Below are 18,795 nucleotides of genomic sequence, written 5' to 3' on the forward strand. Positions count from 1 at the left end.
TATTTATATATATATATATATATATATTATATATATATATATATATATATATATATATGGGTAGACAAACCTAGACAAAAAAGCTTATCGGCTAAGTTTAGATTTAGGGATGTTTGAGTCTTGTTGTCATACGATTGTATTCTCGCTTAAAATATCATGTTTTGGGATTGTTTTCTGCCAACCAGGATAATTCCTCAGATAGTAATCTTACGTAAGCATCAAACTTGTCAAGCTAACCACAGATCAAGAAATGTAATCAAGCTGTGTCATATGTGTTGGCTTATGATGTAAATCCATTCACATATAGCGACCTATACAAATGTTTGCGGTGAAATTACAAGATTACTTGTTTAGATTTTTCTACATTGTCATGGTTGAAAATCTTTCCTGGTAATCGTTTGAGAAAACAACGCCCAATCTACTATTGCAGTAATGCAATTCTCACTGGCAACTCTTGGTGTGACGTCTTCTTTCAAACTTAAAAAGACGTCCGTAATGAAAACTTTTGTTCCTTATTTATTATAAGTGAAACAGAGGTTCGACGTCATATCAATTTTCAAAATTCGCAAAATTCTTTTTGGAATACTGATTCGTTTAATTATTATCATCTGACATTCATCTATTGGCAGATATGATACATACAAAACTATCCGAAAGATTATAAACACAAGACAAAGTTTTGAGAAATATAATTTATTGGAACTAAACAGGTAATTGTTAACAGTACTCTATAACTGCATGAAAGTAAAGCTGGCATGAAAACCAAAGAAAACATTTGCAAATCAACTCTTACAACACCTGGTACTGGTAACAGAACGAACCAATCAAAACAGTGATACTAGTTACATCACAGACGTAGACTTTTTAGGCTTCTACATACAATGCATATTGCCATAAAACTTACAAAAATAGGAACATGAAAGCAAAGTCATGGATAAACTTTTTCAAAGAAAATATTTTTGGTTTTTTGTAACTTCATTACATGAAGTTGATTAATATTTACTCTTTATATCAGAAATCTGATGTGTACGATGCCAGGTCTCTCTTCTTCAAGTGCAATACAATGGGCTGGTTTAACCCTTCCACCACCATGGTTTGGCTCAACTCTATTGTTTACAATGGGCAATGTGGACCTTTGCACTTGGACACGGGGGTGTAAGGGTTACAGATGGGACGTTTTGCTGACACTTGAATAGAATAAGAGAATTCTATCAGCCAAACTACATTCTATACGAGTCACAGGTGTCACAGAACAAATTTAATTTTTCAGGTCAACATATTGTATAATATTATCTCATGGCATCAAACAAGCACTGTAACACTTAGATAATTTCATGTTGTAAATAATCATAATTGGAACTGTTTTGGGATGACTAAATGGTGTTTGACAGAGAAATTAATCTACACACATCAAGTTAACTCTTTCTTCACGTTTTTTTCATAAACACTTCCACATTGTTGATTATAGACACAGTCAATCGTAACTTTTTCCTTTGCAAAAAGCGTTCTTAACAGGATCATGTAATATTTTTTCACTTCATGTACTTATCCCCTAAACTAGTGCTGGTTGTCTTTTTTTCAGTTAACTGTTATATAACTTCATTGGTAAAATCACTGTCAGTGACCATGCTAACATACCAGAAATACAAATACTGACCCAACATAATACCTCACATACACGTAGGCAGTTTTTCCGAACTGTGAAGCTTACATCTTACATGGAAATGAAAACAAGGTGACATGTGATGATTTTTCTAGATAAGCACACATCAATATGGACTGTGCTCCAAATAAAGACACAGCATGCACACCATCTCAGAAATCAACAGAGCTCATGAAATCACTGCTAAAGGCAAGATAAGCTGGGAATCTCAAATACATAAAACAAAAGAGTAAGTAGAGAAAATATTGCTGATGTAAAATGGGGCAGATTTAATAATACTGAGCCCATGCTAAGTTGAAGTATAATTCATCATCATCTTGGGGGGTATGCTGTATTTCATCACCATGAAAGGCACCCCTAACATACCACTGATTGTTAATATAAGGTGGGTGTGCACCAGCTGCGTTCTATAGATGTGCGGTATCATAACTTATGCATATAAAATATGCATATCATTGGCAATGACTCCATGGCAAGTACACTTTATTTTGCTTTGCTTTACAGCAGACTAATAAAGTAAGGTGTTTTTTAGTAACATCGATAGAACAGAAAAATTCACAAGATTCAGATTTCCCTAATTCTGGCATCAATCTCAGTGAATATTTATATTCCATGTCTTCGGCACTCATCCTAAATGAAGCGGAATGTTTTATTCAAGACAGTATGCAGACAGAAGTTTTCTGTTCTGGTGATAAAAAGTTTATTTGTTAAGTTGATGTCATGTTGACATGGGTTGAGCATTCTCATGGGAAACTTCAATTGGTAAACTAATGGTTGACGGTGTGAAACCCTTTGCTATTACTGTAAAGTCCGGGAAAGTTGATGGCCATGAAATCATAGTCTGCTGTCAAAAAATCACAATCTTATACTGTCAGTGTGTATACACTGTACTTGTTACACACACACGGCTTCACCACATTATTATTGTGTTGTTGGTCTGACATTTACCAAACTCTGACTTCTATGTACCTGAGTAAGCTGAGAAAGACAATCTGGTGAAATGTTTGGCACTGTGGCTTTTTAACTGTGGATGGTGCACTTGCAATTTCAAACTCGGATTACTGGGGCAAGTTTTGGTATTCCTTGCAATGTACATTGTAACAGAAGATACCTCACATGTGAGCTTCCTGACTTACATGTAATAGTTTAGTCAGAATCAGAGCCATCAGGAAATATTTAAATACACCGATCTACATTTTCTGAAAGGTCATGCATGGGTCAGCTGTGCCATTGCAGAAGAGGTATCATCACATGCAAGAAGGGCCCCTGTTTGATTTCATTATTACTCGTACAAGAGTCAGTGTTGACTAAGATCAATCACGCTATCAGAGACTGCTACTTGCACCACCAAGGAACAAATGACCATTTGACCTTCCATCTAAGCCTACGGCAATGCACCAGTGTTGATACATGTGTTACATATACCACTACAAGTGTTTCTGTTGTCTATACATCTGCCATGGTGTCTACAGTACATCTTATTTATTTTTACTTCACAGGAACTGGCTACAGCTATGATTACAATCAAGTGGGTACAACAATCTTTGTCAAGTACAGAAACCAGCTGTCACTTTTATCTGTATATCAGACTGAAAAATTTAGTTGTGTGAGGGCGCTGCAGGACCTCGGACCTAGAATACTCCATTAACACAACTGCTCAGTCTAGTTGTTTGTGAAGACAGTTAATGATGTGAATTAAAGATATAATATATGTATGTATTCCACAGATTGGAATGTTGAGGTTTTGCTGAATACATGCGGTGTCATTCAGTTTATACAGTTATGTACAGGGATTAATCTTTAAAATTTATAGATTTGTCTGAGAGAACAAAAGATCACTATGACTTTGTGACTTTTTACATCACTGTCGTAGATACTCCAACAACGGATGATGAAGACTAAGTTAACCCTTTCACCACTATGGTTTGGCCAAAAGCCATTGTTATCAATGGATTGTGGACCTGTTTACATGGAATGGGGGTGAACGGGTTAAAATGTGAGGCGTACTAACTGACTTCAGTCGAAGTTACTATTATCCCTCATTACATGACACATTCCCGATTTTTCAAGTCTTTTCTTGTAGTTCTAGGTTCAGTAAAATTGCCCTTGTGTGAACAGACAGAGTATAGACAGCCGTTTACGATTCCCAGCCAGCCATTAAACATACTGGAAGTTTGATACAACACAGCAAACACCACAATGAAATTTTAAAAGTAATTTGGCATACACTAATATGCGAAACTATGAACTGCAAAAACCAGGGAAGAACAAACAAAAAGACAAACTGCATAATTTAATCCAGGGCATTTTTATGAGTAACATCACTCTGTGATGAAACTTTACATGCATGCAATGTAACTATTTGAGTGTATATCAGAATCACACAGTAATGAACATGTCGTGCGTCAAGTTTCTGTCTGTATGACACTGGCCTAGGAGTAAGAAACTAGATCAAAGAACTACATGTATGTGCTGACCTCCCGTACATAGCCTGTTCAGTCACATTTGGTAGGTATTGTAGGTGGATCAAAAACTTATTCAAGAATTCCTGAGGTAGACTTGGTCTCAAAAAGGGGAAATATACATGTTACTTGCCATGTAGCTTTCAAAGTCTTGAATTAGGCTGACCATCTAACTCCGTAGTACATCCCCCAATAACACTCTCTTTTACAAATAGATGGAATATGGAATGTCAAGTATGTCTGCATACTTTGTTGTACATGTACATTGCATTATGATTACATAGTGTATTGCACAGCCATTATCATGTGTGCCATGTCATGCATTTAAGCATGTCATGTTTGTTGTGGTCTACAGAATCTACAGAATTATCATGAGGAATTTGACCAGAGAGAGACTTATGAACTCATTCAAATAGAATGCCCCTGGTGGTTTGAAAGCACATTCATGAAAACCGCAGAAACTCCCACATTTACCAAAGACTCAATCTAAAGAGATTTCATTACTTAGGGCTACACCATCAGATCTTAAGGAGGGTACAAAATTGGGGGGGGGAATTCTGGGGAGCTAAAATTCTGAAACATATGACTGAAGACAGCAGAAGGGTTTGTTGTCAACTCTTACAACTCCAGAAAAAGTCAAATCTTGGAGTATGAAAACAAATTGATTGTCCTCATTCTAGCCCCCCTTTCAGATCTAACGGTCCATCCCTTCTTCATAAGGTCAAGAAACAACCAGGTGTACCGCCTCTGTCCCACCTGGAAATTTCCAGAGTTGAGAAAAATGCATATTTCAGATATAACAGAAAAATAACACGGTGAAACATACATGTACTTTGTAATTTGATTTCCAATTTTTGGTCACATGGCTGCTAACAGTAGCAGCAAATCAAAATTTTGCTGGACTGCGCTGTGAGTATGAAGTACAAAACCGAGTACTATCGCAATGTCAAGCCACCAAACACAAGTAACAATGCTTCCTTTCTGGAGTAATTGCATTAGACCGAGAAATTATTTCTATATATGTTACTACCGGTAGTTTATTGCTCTACCCTTCTGGTAAGTGGGTCATGTAAGACGACTGAAGGTGATATTAAATTTTTGTTTGAAAGCGTTCATCTTACATGAAGATGTCTAGCGTAACATATGAAGTTATATTGTTTCAAGGAGAGCTAACATTACAAGTGATGCCCTCTCATTAAACACTGATGTATGTCATGACAATAAAAATGCCACTGGTTAAAACTGACTGAATTTAGCAAAGACATTGAACATCCAAATTCATTTTTTTGTTTTTCATTTATACTTTTCACATCACATTTTTGTAGGTTGGGAAATTAACATTCTTTGCCGATGACCAGGTTTTTATAATTTATGACATGCCTACTTTTTCACAGACATTTTAACACTGGATAATAAAAACTGACATTTACTCTGAAAATGTTTGAATTATTCGTGGTTAAAGCTTCGTATGAATTGTGCCTCGCTTCAAACCCACAGTGCACCATCTGCAGTATGCCTTTGCCATGAAATCACACATCCAGATTTTTTTAAACTCATAAAACACATTTTCTAACAGCAATCTAACTCTCATCTCATTTTTCAGTCTCTTGCTACACTTACACAGCAGTACACAGCTATATGGGGAAGAGTGTTTTAGGCATTCACACGTTACATTTTTTCTTGCCCATATTACAAATTTTGGAACAAGTTCAGTACGATTATACATTCAACTTTTACACAAATAAGTAATGATACAGCTCCAGACAAATGCAAGGGGTACTTCTAAATATGAATTTGTTTTCTTTTGTGTTTTGACATTTTTTCCTCTCTTTTCACTGCCAGTTTTCACCAATCCGATCAACCAGCACTTATGAAAACAGTGTCTAGCACTTAGGTAAATGAGAAGCATACTTATCCCTGCAAACATAAAGCAACCAAGCAATTAGGGAAATTTTTCATTTTTCAAAGTCTACTATTTTGAATCTCTTTTTTGAAATAAGCCAAAAAAACCAAAACAATAACTACTTTGTTTTTTTAATTTCTGCTTTTGTTTTGTTTTTGGTTTTGTAAACACATTTTACACATGGAAGTTGCACTATGAAAGTCTGTACATACTGATCCTATCGCAGCATTACATCCTGGTACTTGAGTGACCCGACCTTACTGGGTCATACATCCTGGTACTTCCTAATACTTCATAGGCCCCATCTTCTCTGACATTTACACATTTTGTTACTTGCGACATTGTCATGTGATTTCCTGACAACAGAGCACCATGTTAAGACCATCTCAGTGGAAGACAATGCTACGAGGTACCACTCTCTCGGAGAAACTGTATGTAATCGGCCTCTGCCTCGTCATCAAGTACATATGCGCCATCATAGAATTCATCACCATCTCTGCAAAGTGCGATAAACAAAGGTGAGTTCAAATCCATTACAAAATACTCGTCGTTTCTTCTCAATCTCATTTTCAGTAAGAAAATTATGTACAGTATTTCAATTATTGATGTGAATAACGGGGTATATTCCGCTAATTTTGTCACTCTGTTATGTGCCCTGAAATTACTAGCAATAATGCTACTCAAGCAGTTATGAACTTTGGAAAAAATGCTTCACGTTGCCTACAGTTGAAAATTCAATTGTCAATGATCTTTGGGTGGTCTATAACTATCAATCTTTCTGGTTGGTGACCTTTCAACTAAAATTTTGAAGTTAGAGTTGTAAAAACAGCTGGTGATCAACTCAATGATGAACTAATGAAATAGAGTAAATGCTAATGACTGACAGTGACACACATTTTGTTGAAGGTGCCTGCTTTAAAGAGGCACGCCCACTTGGTAACATTTTTAAAACACATTTTTTAACGCCAACGGTCGATATTTGACGTGGCGACTGCGCGCGGATCGCGAGATATTGATAAAAACATGATTTCCCGAGCGTATTTTTCACATCCCGAAGTTTTACGTTTTTGATTTTGACCCTAAATCCCCCGAAGGTTTGTTGTTGGGCTGATTGACGATATTCCAGGGAGTCTGCAATAAGTTCGAACGACGCAATTAATTTACTTCCCACTGCAAAGACTTTATATACAGCATTATGCCTTTACCTCAGGTAAGTTCTTTAAAACTTCTCCTTAGTTTTTGTCGTTTTCATCATTCTATCAGTTGTATTATATTTTTAACCAATACCACCTAAACATCAGTTTTTACGTGTCAAATATTAGCCGCCTCCAATGACTACATTTTGTCGTCTGCCACACAGTACGCCGCGCGCGTGGTATGCGTCTGTGCATACCACGTGGCGGCCGCTTTGTATCAACCGCACGTAATTGTGCTAGTCACCTATGCGAATTCTGGTGGAATCAGCAAAATTGTTTTTCGTTTTTACGCCAAGTCCGTAAGACTCAGCTTTTTCCCACGGGGCATGACCGAGCACCGACGCCAATGGCACTGTGGCGTACAGGAGCGTCAGCGTTGACTCGTACTCCATAGCTTAGTTGACAATGGCCCCAGTGCCGAACGTTCGATGTTCGGAAGCTGAATTTAGGTGGGCCACCGGAATTCAAACTTTTACTTTTTTGAGTACATGTTTTTATCGATATCTCACGATCCACGCGCAGTTGCCACGTCAAATATCGACCGTTGGCAGCAAAAAATTGTGCTTTGAAAATGTTACCAGTGAAAGTGCCACTTTAAGCTATAGTATGTTAGAATTAAGGTAGTTCACGCCTCGAAATTGAAAAACGTAAATTTTTGCTCAAATTTTCATTGAGCAAAAAACATTAAACCATTCTCTTTTCAAATCAAGAATAAAAATCAGGCATCACCATTCAAATGTTGGTACTACAGAAACAAATTACCCAGTATTTACTGATATTTGAAATTCAAAATGGCAGCCGCCCTTGTGTTATCTCCTTGGGGGGAAAATAGAATTCCAGATTTTCACAAAACTAAGCCAGTGAAAACTTTATTTACTCCATAAGCTTCAAAATACACCCTCACAATTGGCAGACCAAAAGCATATTATAAAAGTTTGAGATATCTATCCCTGAGGCGCATTCTATCTTAAAATGCCAAGCTATCAGACAAAGGTGTAAATTGTCACACAAGGAGCATGACTGCAGTGATATTTGATGAGTTCATACAGAATTGGTACTCACTCTTGCCAGTCATAGTACTCATAGTCATTGCCGTAGTACTCCTGGGGATATTCTTCATATTCCTCATAGAAATATCCTACAGAAATTTCAAAATAGTGTTACAATATAACTCTGTCATAATTTGTCAGTATTTTAGTCAGCTTTCTAAACCTTTTGAACTTTTCTAACATATAAACCGTGGACCAGTGGTTAGGGTAACGGACTCACTATCGGAGGATGGTGAGTTCGAGACCCGGTTCAAGACCCAGTAGGTCCAGAGTAATGGACTCACTGTCTGAGGACGGTGAGTTCAAGACTCTAGCACGGTGTTGTGCCCCTGAGCAAGGCACTTCACTTCTCAGTGCTCCATTGGGGGAGTTAGTGGGTTATGCGTACCTCATCCTGTAATTGGGCTAACGCCCGTTTGATGATGGACTGATAAAAAAAAATAAAAAAAATAAAGACAGTTTTCTGTCATGCAAACAGAGTTTTCTAACATGTTAAGACACTTCTTACATGTAAAGATAGTTTTTTAACAAGAAAAGACAGTTTTCTAACATGTAAAGACAGTTTTCTAAAATCCAAAGACAATTTTCTACCACGTAAAGATACAGGTAATGAAGCAGAAGAAAAATAATAATTGGTGTTGCCGTGGTTATTAATTGCTGACCTGAATTTCACCTTGAATTTCTTCATCTAAGAACTTGATACACAAAGTTGCAACAGCTATTATGGATCACTTGGTTAGGAATACAAGGGAAAAATGCTGACATTCCAATTCTAAATCTGAATATCTCAGTCACAGCCATAGATTTACCTTTCCAAGTTCCAGGAACAAAATCAAAAGTAGTGAACAAAATGGGCAAAGTACAAATCAAAAGTTAAGAGAGTCACGACTAAATATGAATGATATGACTTCTGGCTGCCTGTAATGAATTATGCAAATAACCAATCAATAATATAGAGGAAGAGAAATGTAAGCATGGATTTGAGATACAATGATAAACTGTTCATTCTTACCTGCCTCTTCAGGCGTGATTTGCCTTCCATCAGGCGAGAAAAAGACCGGTTCATTCTGCAAATTTAATTACATCATGACCCTTGTGATTTGAAAACACGAAAACTGAAAGCAAGCTCTTGAAAACAAATATTTCTCATAGCAGAGCAGGTCCTTGGTCAGGTTTCAAATGTGGTAACAAAGCTAGCCACACCACATAAATACACAACAATATCACATGATTTGAATTCTTGTTACTAAGTGTTGCACAAAACCTTTCAGTGACAGCTAGCCTTGACATCTATCTTACTGTATTCAGATGTCTAGTAATACACAAGTCTGAACAGAGATTAGTCTAAGTCTTCCCTAACAGCAGCACTACTACATGTACGACATTACCTAAACATAACAGCCAATACCGTAGTTGCTTTCTATGCATATGACTTTGATTTTTTTTTTTGAAAAAATTACAGATTTTAGAATGTCTGTCACTCTAAACACTGAAATCTGCTGGGAACAAACCCACAACTAGCATGTTGAAAAATTAATGATATTCACTTTCCCAATCATCACAGTTCTCCCGCATACATGTATGTGTCCACAACACAGTACTATCGCATTAATCCATTACAAACCCACTTACTGAATATTCCTGGACACCAGCAGCGGCAGCAGCAGCTAATGAATTCATGTTTTCAGATGGCACAGTAATATCATCTCTGGATTTCCTGTCCCAGCCGCTTCCTCTCAGTGTAATCAACTTTACAAGGTTTTCCCTGTTATGCCTACGAGAAGAATGGTTATGATTTCAAAATAGCATCAAAGAATTTTTAAATAAAAGTTTTATTGGCAAATGTCAAAATTTTTCTGCACACAAACAATGACCCCCACCCAAGGTTAATAGTAGTTTCTACTCTAAATCAGTGTGAAGAGACAAGTTGTGACCTGAAGGAAATCACAGTTACCCGGCAAACTATTGATGAAACTGGACAGTCCAATTTTTCCAACAGCAAGGCAGTTTGTTCCTAAAAGCGAGTTTCTGAAAACAGAGGCAAGATTTATGTCTCCTGTCTATAACTTGGTCAGTCATTTTCACCCAAAGTGAAGCAGTTTATCGTAGTAGGCTAGATCAAAATAGGAAAGACCTCGTTTGCATTGTGAACCTATAGGACTACATCTTTTGATACATTTTACCTAATAATAGCTTTTGTGGACTGCAATGTTGCTATCAATTCTACAGTATGCAGTTGGTTGTATGGGGCACATCTCGCAGATCCAAACACTATGACATATGACCTTTGACCAGGCCAGCCAAAGATCAATACTCACAAAGATGAATATGACAGGTGGACTGTTAAAATACTGAGATGGCAAAGAAAGCTACAGTAAAATTTTCAGATTGGCTTGAACAAGCAAAATTTTTATCTTGTCATTACATTGCAATCAAGGATAACATTTACACTGACTGGAACTTTTGTTACAATCATTTGATTGATTTCAAATATGTACCTTCACCTATTTTCATAGAAAAATTAGCTTTACGCTTACCTGTGGACATTTTTATCTTCCGAGAGTTGTCTAACTTTGGAAAATATCTTATTCATGCCATCTTGACTGCCTTGGTGTTCTATTTCAAATTCTTCAAGAATTGCACCTGTGAGCTATTACAAAGAATAAAACATATACGTTTGCTTTAGAATTATGCATACATGTTTAATGAGAGAGAGTGTAAAATTTGAATGGACCTTTATTCATTTTTAGAAATATCACTTGAAAAAAATGACCAGATCACTTTTGCAGATTTTCTACAGGTAATGTCTGTTTAAAGGCAATTTTCATTAAGTAATCAAATGCACCTCAGGACAGATATTCAGACTCTGCAATTTTTAACTGGTCTTTGCTGGTCCACTGCTTGTGAAGATTCAATTTGAAGCTCTTGATATGAGTGATAATCAGAGATTAAATTTTTCCCAAAATAGCAAAGGCGGCCATTTTGAACTTCAAATATCGGTCATTTTCATGTAAACCTGTTTCTCTTGTACCAAATTTTGCATAGTGACCCCCAATCTTTATCCTTGACTTTGAACGGGAATGGTTACAAGTTTCCTTGAGGCAATTTTGAGCAAAAATTTAAGTCTTCCAATTTTGAGGCACATACTTCATTAATTTCCATAGTACACCTTTGTTGGAATAAAGTCAGTGTAAGCAGCCGATCCCAAACTTTCTGACCAGGAATTAGTTTAAGAGCGATATAAGAACAATATGCCAAATCTCCAAGCAGGTCAATGACCTGTGTGTAAGGTCCATCTCATATTTGAGTTGTATTTAACACACTAAAGCCATGTGTGTTGAACCGCTTGCATTTCCTTACCTTCAATACATTGATGGCGCACTTGACATTTTCATAGTTGGAATGATCCAAAAGCAGTATTATCAAATCTTGCAGTGCGTTTCGAAGTACACGTATCCTTTCAATCTTGCCAGTTGTGTCAACTTTAATCTGAGATAGAATAGTACAATTAATTTACGTGATACAGAATACTGATTAAAAATACATGAAATTTCACTAGGACAGTAACACATGTATGTCTTTGGCACTGGTGAGGAAAATACATCATTTTTATCAACAAACTCTTTTGTATAGCTAGACAAGTCATATTTATCTGCAAAAGCACCCACTGCTTGAATAAGCGTCTGACCCAACTTTTGATGAAAGTTTCAAATTGAAACAATGTTTAGGGAAGCACCCACTCAGATTTTTCAGTGTTTTCAGGGAATGGGATATACAAATTCCAAAATCATTGTGTGTATAGGCTCATTCATTCCACACTTTTTTTGGTTGTGTCAGTAGTTGCTTTTTCGATATTTGGCAGTCTCTTATGTTTGACATCAAACATATTTGACAACATATTTTGGACATAGCATATGTCACACTTTTCTGTGCTTTCTTTTCAATGATACAGAAACTGATCATTCTTAAACATATACCAGGATACTAGTAGATTCCAGGTAAGTGCCCTCACCAATTTTTGAGAAAAATCACATGCTCTGAACCTTGGGCCCTACCGCTGATAAATACGGTAAATGTGAACTAAGTGGGATTTATTGACCACTGCACAGTGGTATGAGTTGTTGTTACATGTATGCTGGAGGTGTATGGGCATGTAGTACTAACTACATGAGTTATACACTTGGCAATACCAGTTTGATCAACATTTGTCATTTTTATTTCCTAAAGAGCAAGAGACAAAATCTCTGGCATTAATATTTGTATATTTCGAGATCATGTGCCGTTGTAAATGAGTACTAACATGTGACCCCTGAGTATTTCAGGACATTGTATTGGAATACATTCAAAGGGGTATTTTCTGTGTTTTTGTCTTTTACAGGACCTGCTGAACACCATGCTGCAGACATTGCTTGCAAATCTATGGCATCATTTGAATTCTACATCTTGAACATGAGGAATGAGGAAGTGATGTCGGGCTTCAGGGACAAACACTGATAATAATGGTACAGTGCTGAGCAGTCACATGTAACTAGCTTTGAATTGAAAACTGCAAATAAAGAGACAAATCTTGATGGTTTCATAATACATGACTGTGTTATTCTTCCGTTTACTATCCTTTTCCCTTTTGGAAATGCCACTTCAACAGATAACCATGGATGTACAAAAACTTTACAGGTGAAAGGATTAATTCATTTGTTGAGTTTACAGACTGTTTGGTTATCTTGTACATGTAACTTCTGGGTTATATGTACTGCCCCCTCTGTGGCGTGATAGGGAAAAAGATAGGTACGGATTGACCAGATTACTTCCTCTTCCCCTTTTTGGGTCTTTAGTGGTGATGGGAAGGTATGGATAGTTCCTACATGCCATACGTAACTGTGAAACCTGGTAACAAATCTACTTGGAAATATGTACCGGTAGATCATCGCACATGTATGTGATATGTTAATATCAACAGCAAATTTAAGACAGGGTGACTGAAGACTGTTGTATGAGGATAGCACTATGTGACTGCATTTGGAGGAGGTCATGACTTACCTTAAAGTTTTCAAAGAGTTCTCCTACAAATAATGTAAATCCATGAAATCTTGGAATGGTTTTCGGATTTTTTATGCTTTCATTTTTCTTTTCAAATTCTTGATGAAGCCTGTGAATGGAAAACGACACACTGACATTAGACGTTGGGTGGAGGACAGGTATTGTGCTATACTTTCATCCAGGAAGGACTGTTATATAATCTTCATTAATGTGATCTAGTGGAAGATTTTTATGATAGAACCCTCATGCTCTCACATTGTAAAGTTTATCTTAGTGCATTACATCTTATAATTAAGTGTTTTGTGCTTTAGACTCAGAACAGCACTCAGATTTTCACCATTTTTTAACCAAGTCTTAAAGTTGTCATTTAAACCTTCTACCCTATTTCCCTTCATACATAAACCCAATATCCCCATTGGGGATATGCCACGGTTTTGCGAAGAGCGGTAAAGAATGTACACGTAGACAATTGGTTCGTAGTCTACATCCCTTTTTAAGCATTAGTACTTTATAATTTACCTCTTTAGAAGATGTTGTCTGAAGGTACCACTTTCTGTTTCAACTTTCATGTATCTTGAAAGATAGTCACACATTCTTGCTCCAGTATACCTGAAATTAACTTCTTCTATCGACTGTGAAAATGGAAAAAGAAAGAAACCAAATCTCTTAATTGTGAATTACATAAATATGCAAAGACCATATATGGCTAGGAGGAATGAATCTCAGCTTCATGGACCTTTGTTAAATTACAAATTATTTTGATTTGTTGCACAGAAGTTATTTATCTTGGATATCGAAAACTAGAGTACAGATGGCTAAGAGGGTAGAACACTTTCTCGCTTGGAAATGCATTAAAATAACAACATCTAAGACAAATATACATAAATATAGAAGACTGCAAGTGTATCAAGATACTTCAAATAGCATCAAGTGATGGTTGACTGAGCTAAAAGCTGAGTGACTCTGCAAATGTCTTCCAGCAATTACAATTAAGTCACTGATTTCTCAGTGAACATCATAACGTTCTCTCATTAAAGATAATTCTTGCTATAATCCTGTTATATATCTGTGATGATTATATGAATAAGTGCATTTAAATGTGGGCAGTCAAGGTCTTGGACAAAAATCCCAGTCACTGTCAAAACAAACTGACTAAGTTACATGCACATGTACTTGTTTGCTTTGCCATAAGCATTGGTTGGCCAGTCAATCAATCAATCAATCTGAATGCATTCAAAATACCCAAACATTCTGACCAATGCTTCCTTTTTTTAATTTCAGAACTACAGATGTCATAAGCTATTTCTTTTTTTCAACGCTTCAGTTTGACCTCTGTTTCACACAAGTGAATGTATGGATGCTCCTTATTTCTTTACTCCAACTGAATGGCTTGGCCATAACAGCTGTGATACTGTTTAAAATTTACTGTTTGCTCGCGATAAAGCAATCGTAAGTTAACAAAGAAGTGTGAGAGTATTGGAAATAGAATTGACTGAAAAAAACAGTATTTGCTGAAAATAGCAAAATCCAGGGGGGAGAAAATTTGGAATGGGTCTAACAGAAGTCTCTGGAACAAATATCGCTCTAGAGGTAAATTTAAGCCAGTCTATTGACAGTTGTAGACTTACCAAATCATAGATAATATCTATAATTTCTAACAAACTTTTCTCATTTGTAACACTCTGGTTGAATTTATCAACCAACTTTTTCAGGAGCTCATCAAAGGAGGCTGGATTTGACATCAGCTGGAACATGGAGTCTTTCAGTAACTTAAGCTCGGCACTGTCCCTCTGGGTCTTGCCAAGGATTGCTGGCCGATTGCTGGTTAGCCTGTCAAATGTGTCATACCCAGCAGAGGCCTGCAAATGATCACATGAACCATAGACAGTGGAGTGCAGATCTGTATGGACCAACCACTGATACCAGCAGAGCAGATGTCTATGATCTCTTGATATAGGAAGAAGACCTTTGTCATTTCAGTGTTCAACCACAGTCCCCTCCACACACCGGTTGGGAAATGTCTACTGTTTTACCGTGTGAAGTACCGGATTAGAAATTGTATGCGCATTATATATTGGCATCCGTATTTCATACCCATTTTCGTTGCTTTTGTTTTTCAAAGATTTGTCACCAAGAACCACTGATATTTACGCTAATATGTGAAGCCTTCGTCAACCATTTCAAAAAATGAACAATCCATTAGGTTTTGGAGAGATTGGTCATTTGGTTTTGTTGTTTTGATTTCTGTAAAACAAAATGGCGGTTACCATAGCTCGCCTGCATTCCAATGCAGTAAACTGCTATTGCCATTCTTCTTGTTTAGAAGTATGGCATCTGTTCTATGTGTGATCCAAGTCTAAATTAAACTTAAGTTTAAAGACAGGTATCACATGAAATGTGGTGTTTATTTTGGTGTGGGAGTGGATTATGTATTCAAACTGAAATGAAGCCCTACAATTACAAACACAGATGTCTTATCAAACCATAAGGCGCATCGTAACAATAGGGACTAGGCGTTTCCCAACTGGTGTGTGGAGGGACTGTGGTTCCATTAATTTCAAAAGATAAACCATTTGAAGTTAACTTTGCTAAGTGCTGTTACTTACTGTACTGTCATAGCAATAGTAGTTGTGGTGGACTCCTTATTAACAGAACATAAGATGAAAATCTGATTTTTCCATCATTTGACACAAATGAACTTGAAAGTTGACAGGATGAAGTCACTGTTTTTGGCATTGTTTTTGTGGATTTGTATGATTTGATGAGAAGTTGGCTGCATGAGTCAGGATCTCCAAACACGCTGAAAGGATGGTCAACAAACGTATCTGCCCTTCAAACCCACCAGAGTTACTTTTACAAAAGGTAAAGAGAATGTGGTAACATGACTTTTTGCTATCTGCCTGAAATATATTACAATGAACTAAAGGCTACTTCCATGCACTGCAAATCTAAGAGAACTTTATGGTAAGGTTTCACTTGATACACACTGTGACACACATCACAAGTAATCAGTATGTTTATGCTAACTTAAACATGATGATAACTTCAATTTACTCATAATTGCAAGTTATGAAATACGCTCTCACTCTTAAACTGCTTGCAAGTAAGTCCATAATGAAACAATACAAAAGTACCTAGCAGATACCTATAAACAGATCATGTGAACCATAGACAGTAGAATAGAACAGTCTATGCATGAACCAACCCCCTGATAACAGCAGCCCGGGCAGCTGTCTATGATCTCTTGACACAGGAAGAAAAGCATTATCATTTCAGTTTCATGAGTTGGGCCTTATGAAGTTAACTTTGCTACATGCTGTCACCTACTGCACTGTAATAGTGATAATAGTAAGAGGCAGATTTACCATTCACAATGAAATAAGATAAAAATCTCATTTTGAATAATGCTGTCTCAAATTGTTCACGAACAACCATGTACACATATTCTTTTGTTATGTATCCTACAGTTTCAAATCTACTTATTTTTACCTGGTCCGAAGTTGCTGCAGCTGCTCTTGGTACGAAGACAGGAGCTTCAGCTGACAGCTTTTTAGATTCTGATTCTGCTGGTTTGCCAGAGTTTTGTGCTCCTGGGGATGACATTTTATTGTTTTGTTGATTTGGTTCTGCTGAAAATGAAAAACACAATACCATAAAGGTCACCAATGTTCATAACAGTGGGTCACCAAGAAAGCAGAATAGTTACCCACTGAATCAAATATTGGTCACGTACAGAGAAAATATATATTATGGCCACCTTTGAGAATGCTAAAAGGGTCCAAAGTGCTAACTGTGTCTGTATTTAACTCAGACTCTTCACATTTGCTTTGAAAAATCTGTCTACATGTATAGTATGAACAGAGGAATAATGATTGGAAATGAATGTGCTCATGAGAAAAACTTTCAGTGATTATCATTTTGCACTGAGCTGGGATTTTGCTATTATAAGTTCATTTTATATGGCTGAAATATCAGCTTAGATTTGCAAAGACAGACTGACACTTTGCATGCAAATTAGGCCTAAAATACATCTGGGAAATTCGATGTTGATTGATGTCCTTTTGCTCACACATGTAGTCAAAATATTTGTTAAAATAGAAAAAAACTGTGTGGATTAGATTCACATTTTGTACAATCTTTTTCTCTCTAACATTTATGGACTCTTTCCTCCAAAGGATCTCTTTGGGTAACCAACAGATCTACCATTTGTGTCTCAAATTTGTTTAAAATTTGTTTAAAAATTTCACATATTTTGCATAATATTGTAATGATATTATCAAGCGTTATTTTTTTATTGACCAGAGCAACTCTTCCACAAGGCTCAGTGTTTCAAGTGTTTCAATTACGGGAGATATAATTATTGAACTGGGGTCCATGCCATTGTCTTTGCTGTCATCTAAGTGATTGGGCAGTTTTTAAAAGTTATACAACCTTTGGTTCATTAAATATAAAATATGACTTCATAAAAGGTTTTGTGGTTAAAGGAAGTCTTTCTTTGAGCAGTACAAATGCTGTACATGTGTTTTAACATGATGTTTAAGTCACAAGACTCAGATTTTTGCATGCTTGACATGACCAAATGAAGAGCAACTACCCACCCCCCAAAAAAAAAAACAACAAACAAAACGAAAGTGATTGCATAGAAAAGGAAAATAGTGAATATGACGAAACTGACTCAGTGTTGCAGTGAGACACTATCTACTACTCTATCTTTGAAAAAAAAAATGAATACAATTTCTGAAGACCACATCGCTCTTGAGCATCTATTACCTGCGTACACCAGTGAAGTGTGTAAAATCTAGTACACCCTATGGTATCTGAGTCACTGGTTGAGTAGTCTGCAACAATTTGTGATGCACCATTGCACTGGCAGAACTAAATAGGAATGAATGGTCGTGGAAGTGCTGTGCATTGTCCTGGCAGTACAAACAGCACAGCAAAGGTGTAAAACATGGTTATGCGACGTTGTCTGCGACGTTCAAGGTACCCGCAGGACGGAATACACACGGTTACAACGGTGAATGTGCACAAAGAGCTAAATATCAAGGTGTCAGACTGCATAATAAATGAGCTCATGTTATTCACAAAACGAAATATATGCCAGGATACACTAAATGTTATAAATTCTGCAAACGCTAGAAATATTAACACAGCTCTCTTAGTCGAAAACGAATAAGAATATGCTGTTTCTACCTAATCTTGAATCAGGTGGGCGCGGAGAGAGAGGTTGTCGTAAGGGTTTCCTTCTTTGCTGTGCTCCATCACCTGCACTGTCACCCCCACCATCTTTGTCTGCGGATTTCCCCTCGACTCCTGCATTTGTATTTGTCGACATGCTTCGGACGCTTCGTGTCTCTTTAGCCTTTCTGCAAAATGACTTCAGCACAACCGCAAAAAGTACAGTGACCACCGTAGTAGTTTGTCTTTCCTAGTCTGGTACTTCCTGTCCTTTTCTGGAAAATTGTTTATGTTTTTTCGGCTACAG

At 36.9% G+C, this 18,795-nt stretch overlaps 1 protein-coding gene across 2 annotated transcripts; it reads right to left on the minus strand.

Moving 5' to 3' along the window:
* Nucleotides 1-677: 677 nt before the first annotated feature.
* Nucleotides 678-18,784, minus strand: LOC139138397 (polyadenylate-binding protein-interacting protein 1-like). 2 transcript variants are annotated; one of them, XM_070706764.1, is made up of 11 exons: nt 18,504-18,784; nt 16,800-16,936; nt 14,939-15,169; nt 13,830-13,942; nt 13,311-13,419; nt 11,634-11,762; nt 10,811-10,923; nt 9,906-10,047; nt 9,286-9,340; nt 8,287-8,362; nt 678-6,524 (listed from the first exon to the last, which is right to left on the minus strand). In XM_070706764.1, exons 1-11 carry the CDS (start codon nt 18,643-18,645, stop codon nt 6,431-6,433), a joined length of 1,341 nt encoding a protein of 446 aa, XP_070562865.1. In that variant the 5' UTR covers nt 18,646-18,784; the 3' UTR covers nt 678-6,430. The 2 variants fall into 2 exon arrangements, with proteins under 2 accessions (XP_070562865.1, XP_070562864.1); XM_070706763.1 differs by having other exon boundaries at nt 16,800-16,939.
* Between the last annotated feature and the right edge of the window lie 11 nt (nt 18,785-18,795).

This window comes from Ptychodera flava, chromosome 8 (genome assembly GCF_041260155.1).
Source record: "Ptychodera flava strain L36383 chromosome 8, AS_Pfla_20210202, whole genome shotgun sequence".
In the NCBI taxonomy this organism is placed as follows: domain Eukaryota; kingdom Metazoa; phylum Hemichordata; class Enteropneusta; family Ptychoderidae; genus Ptychodera; species Ptychodera flava.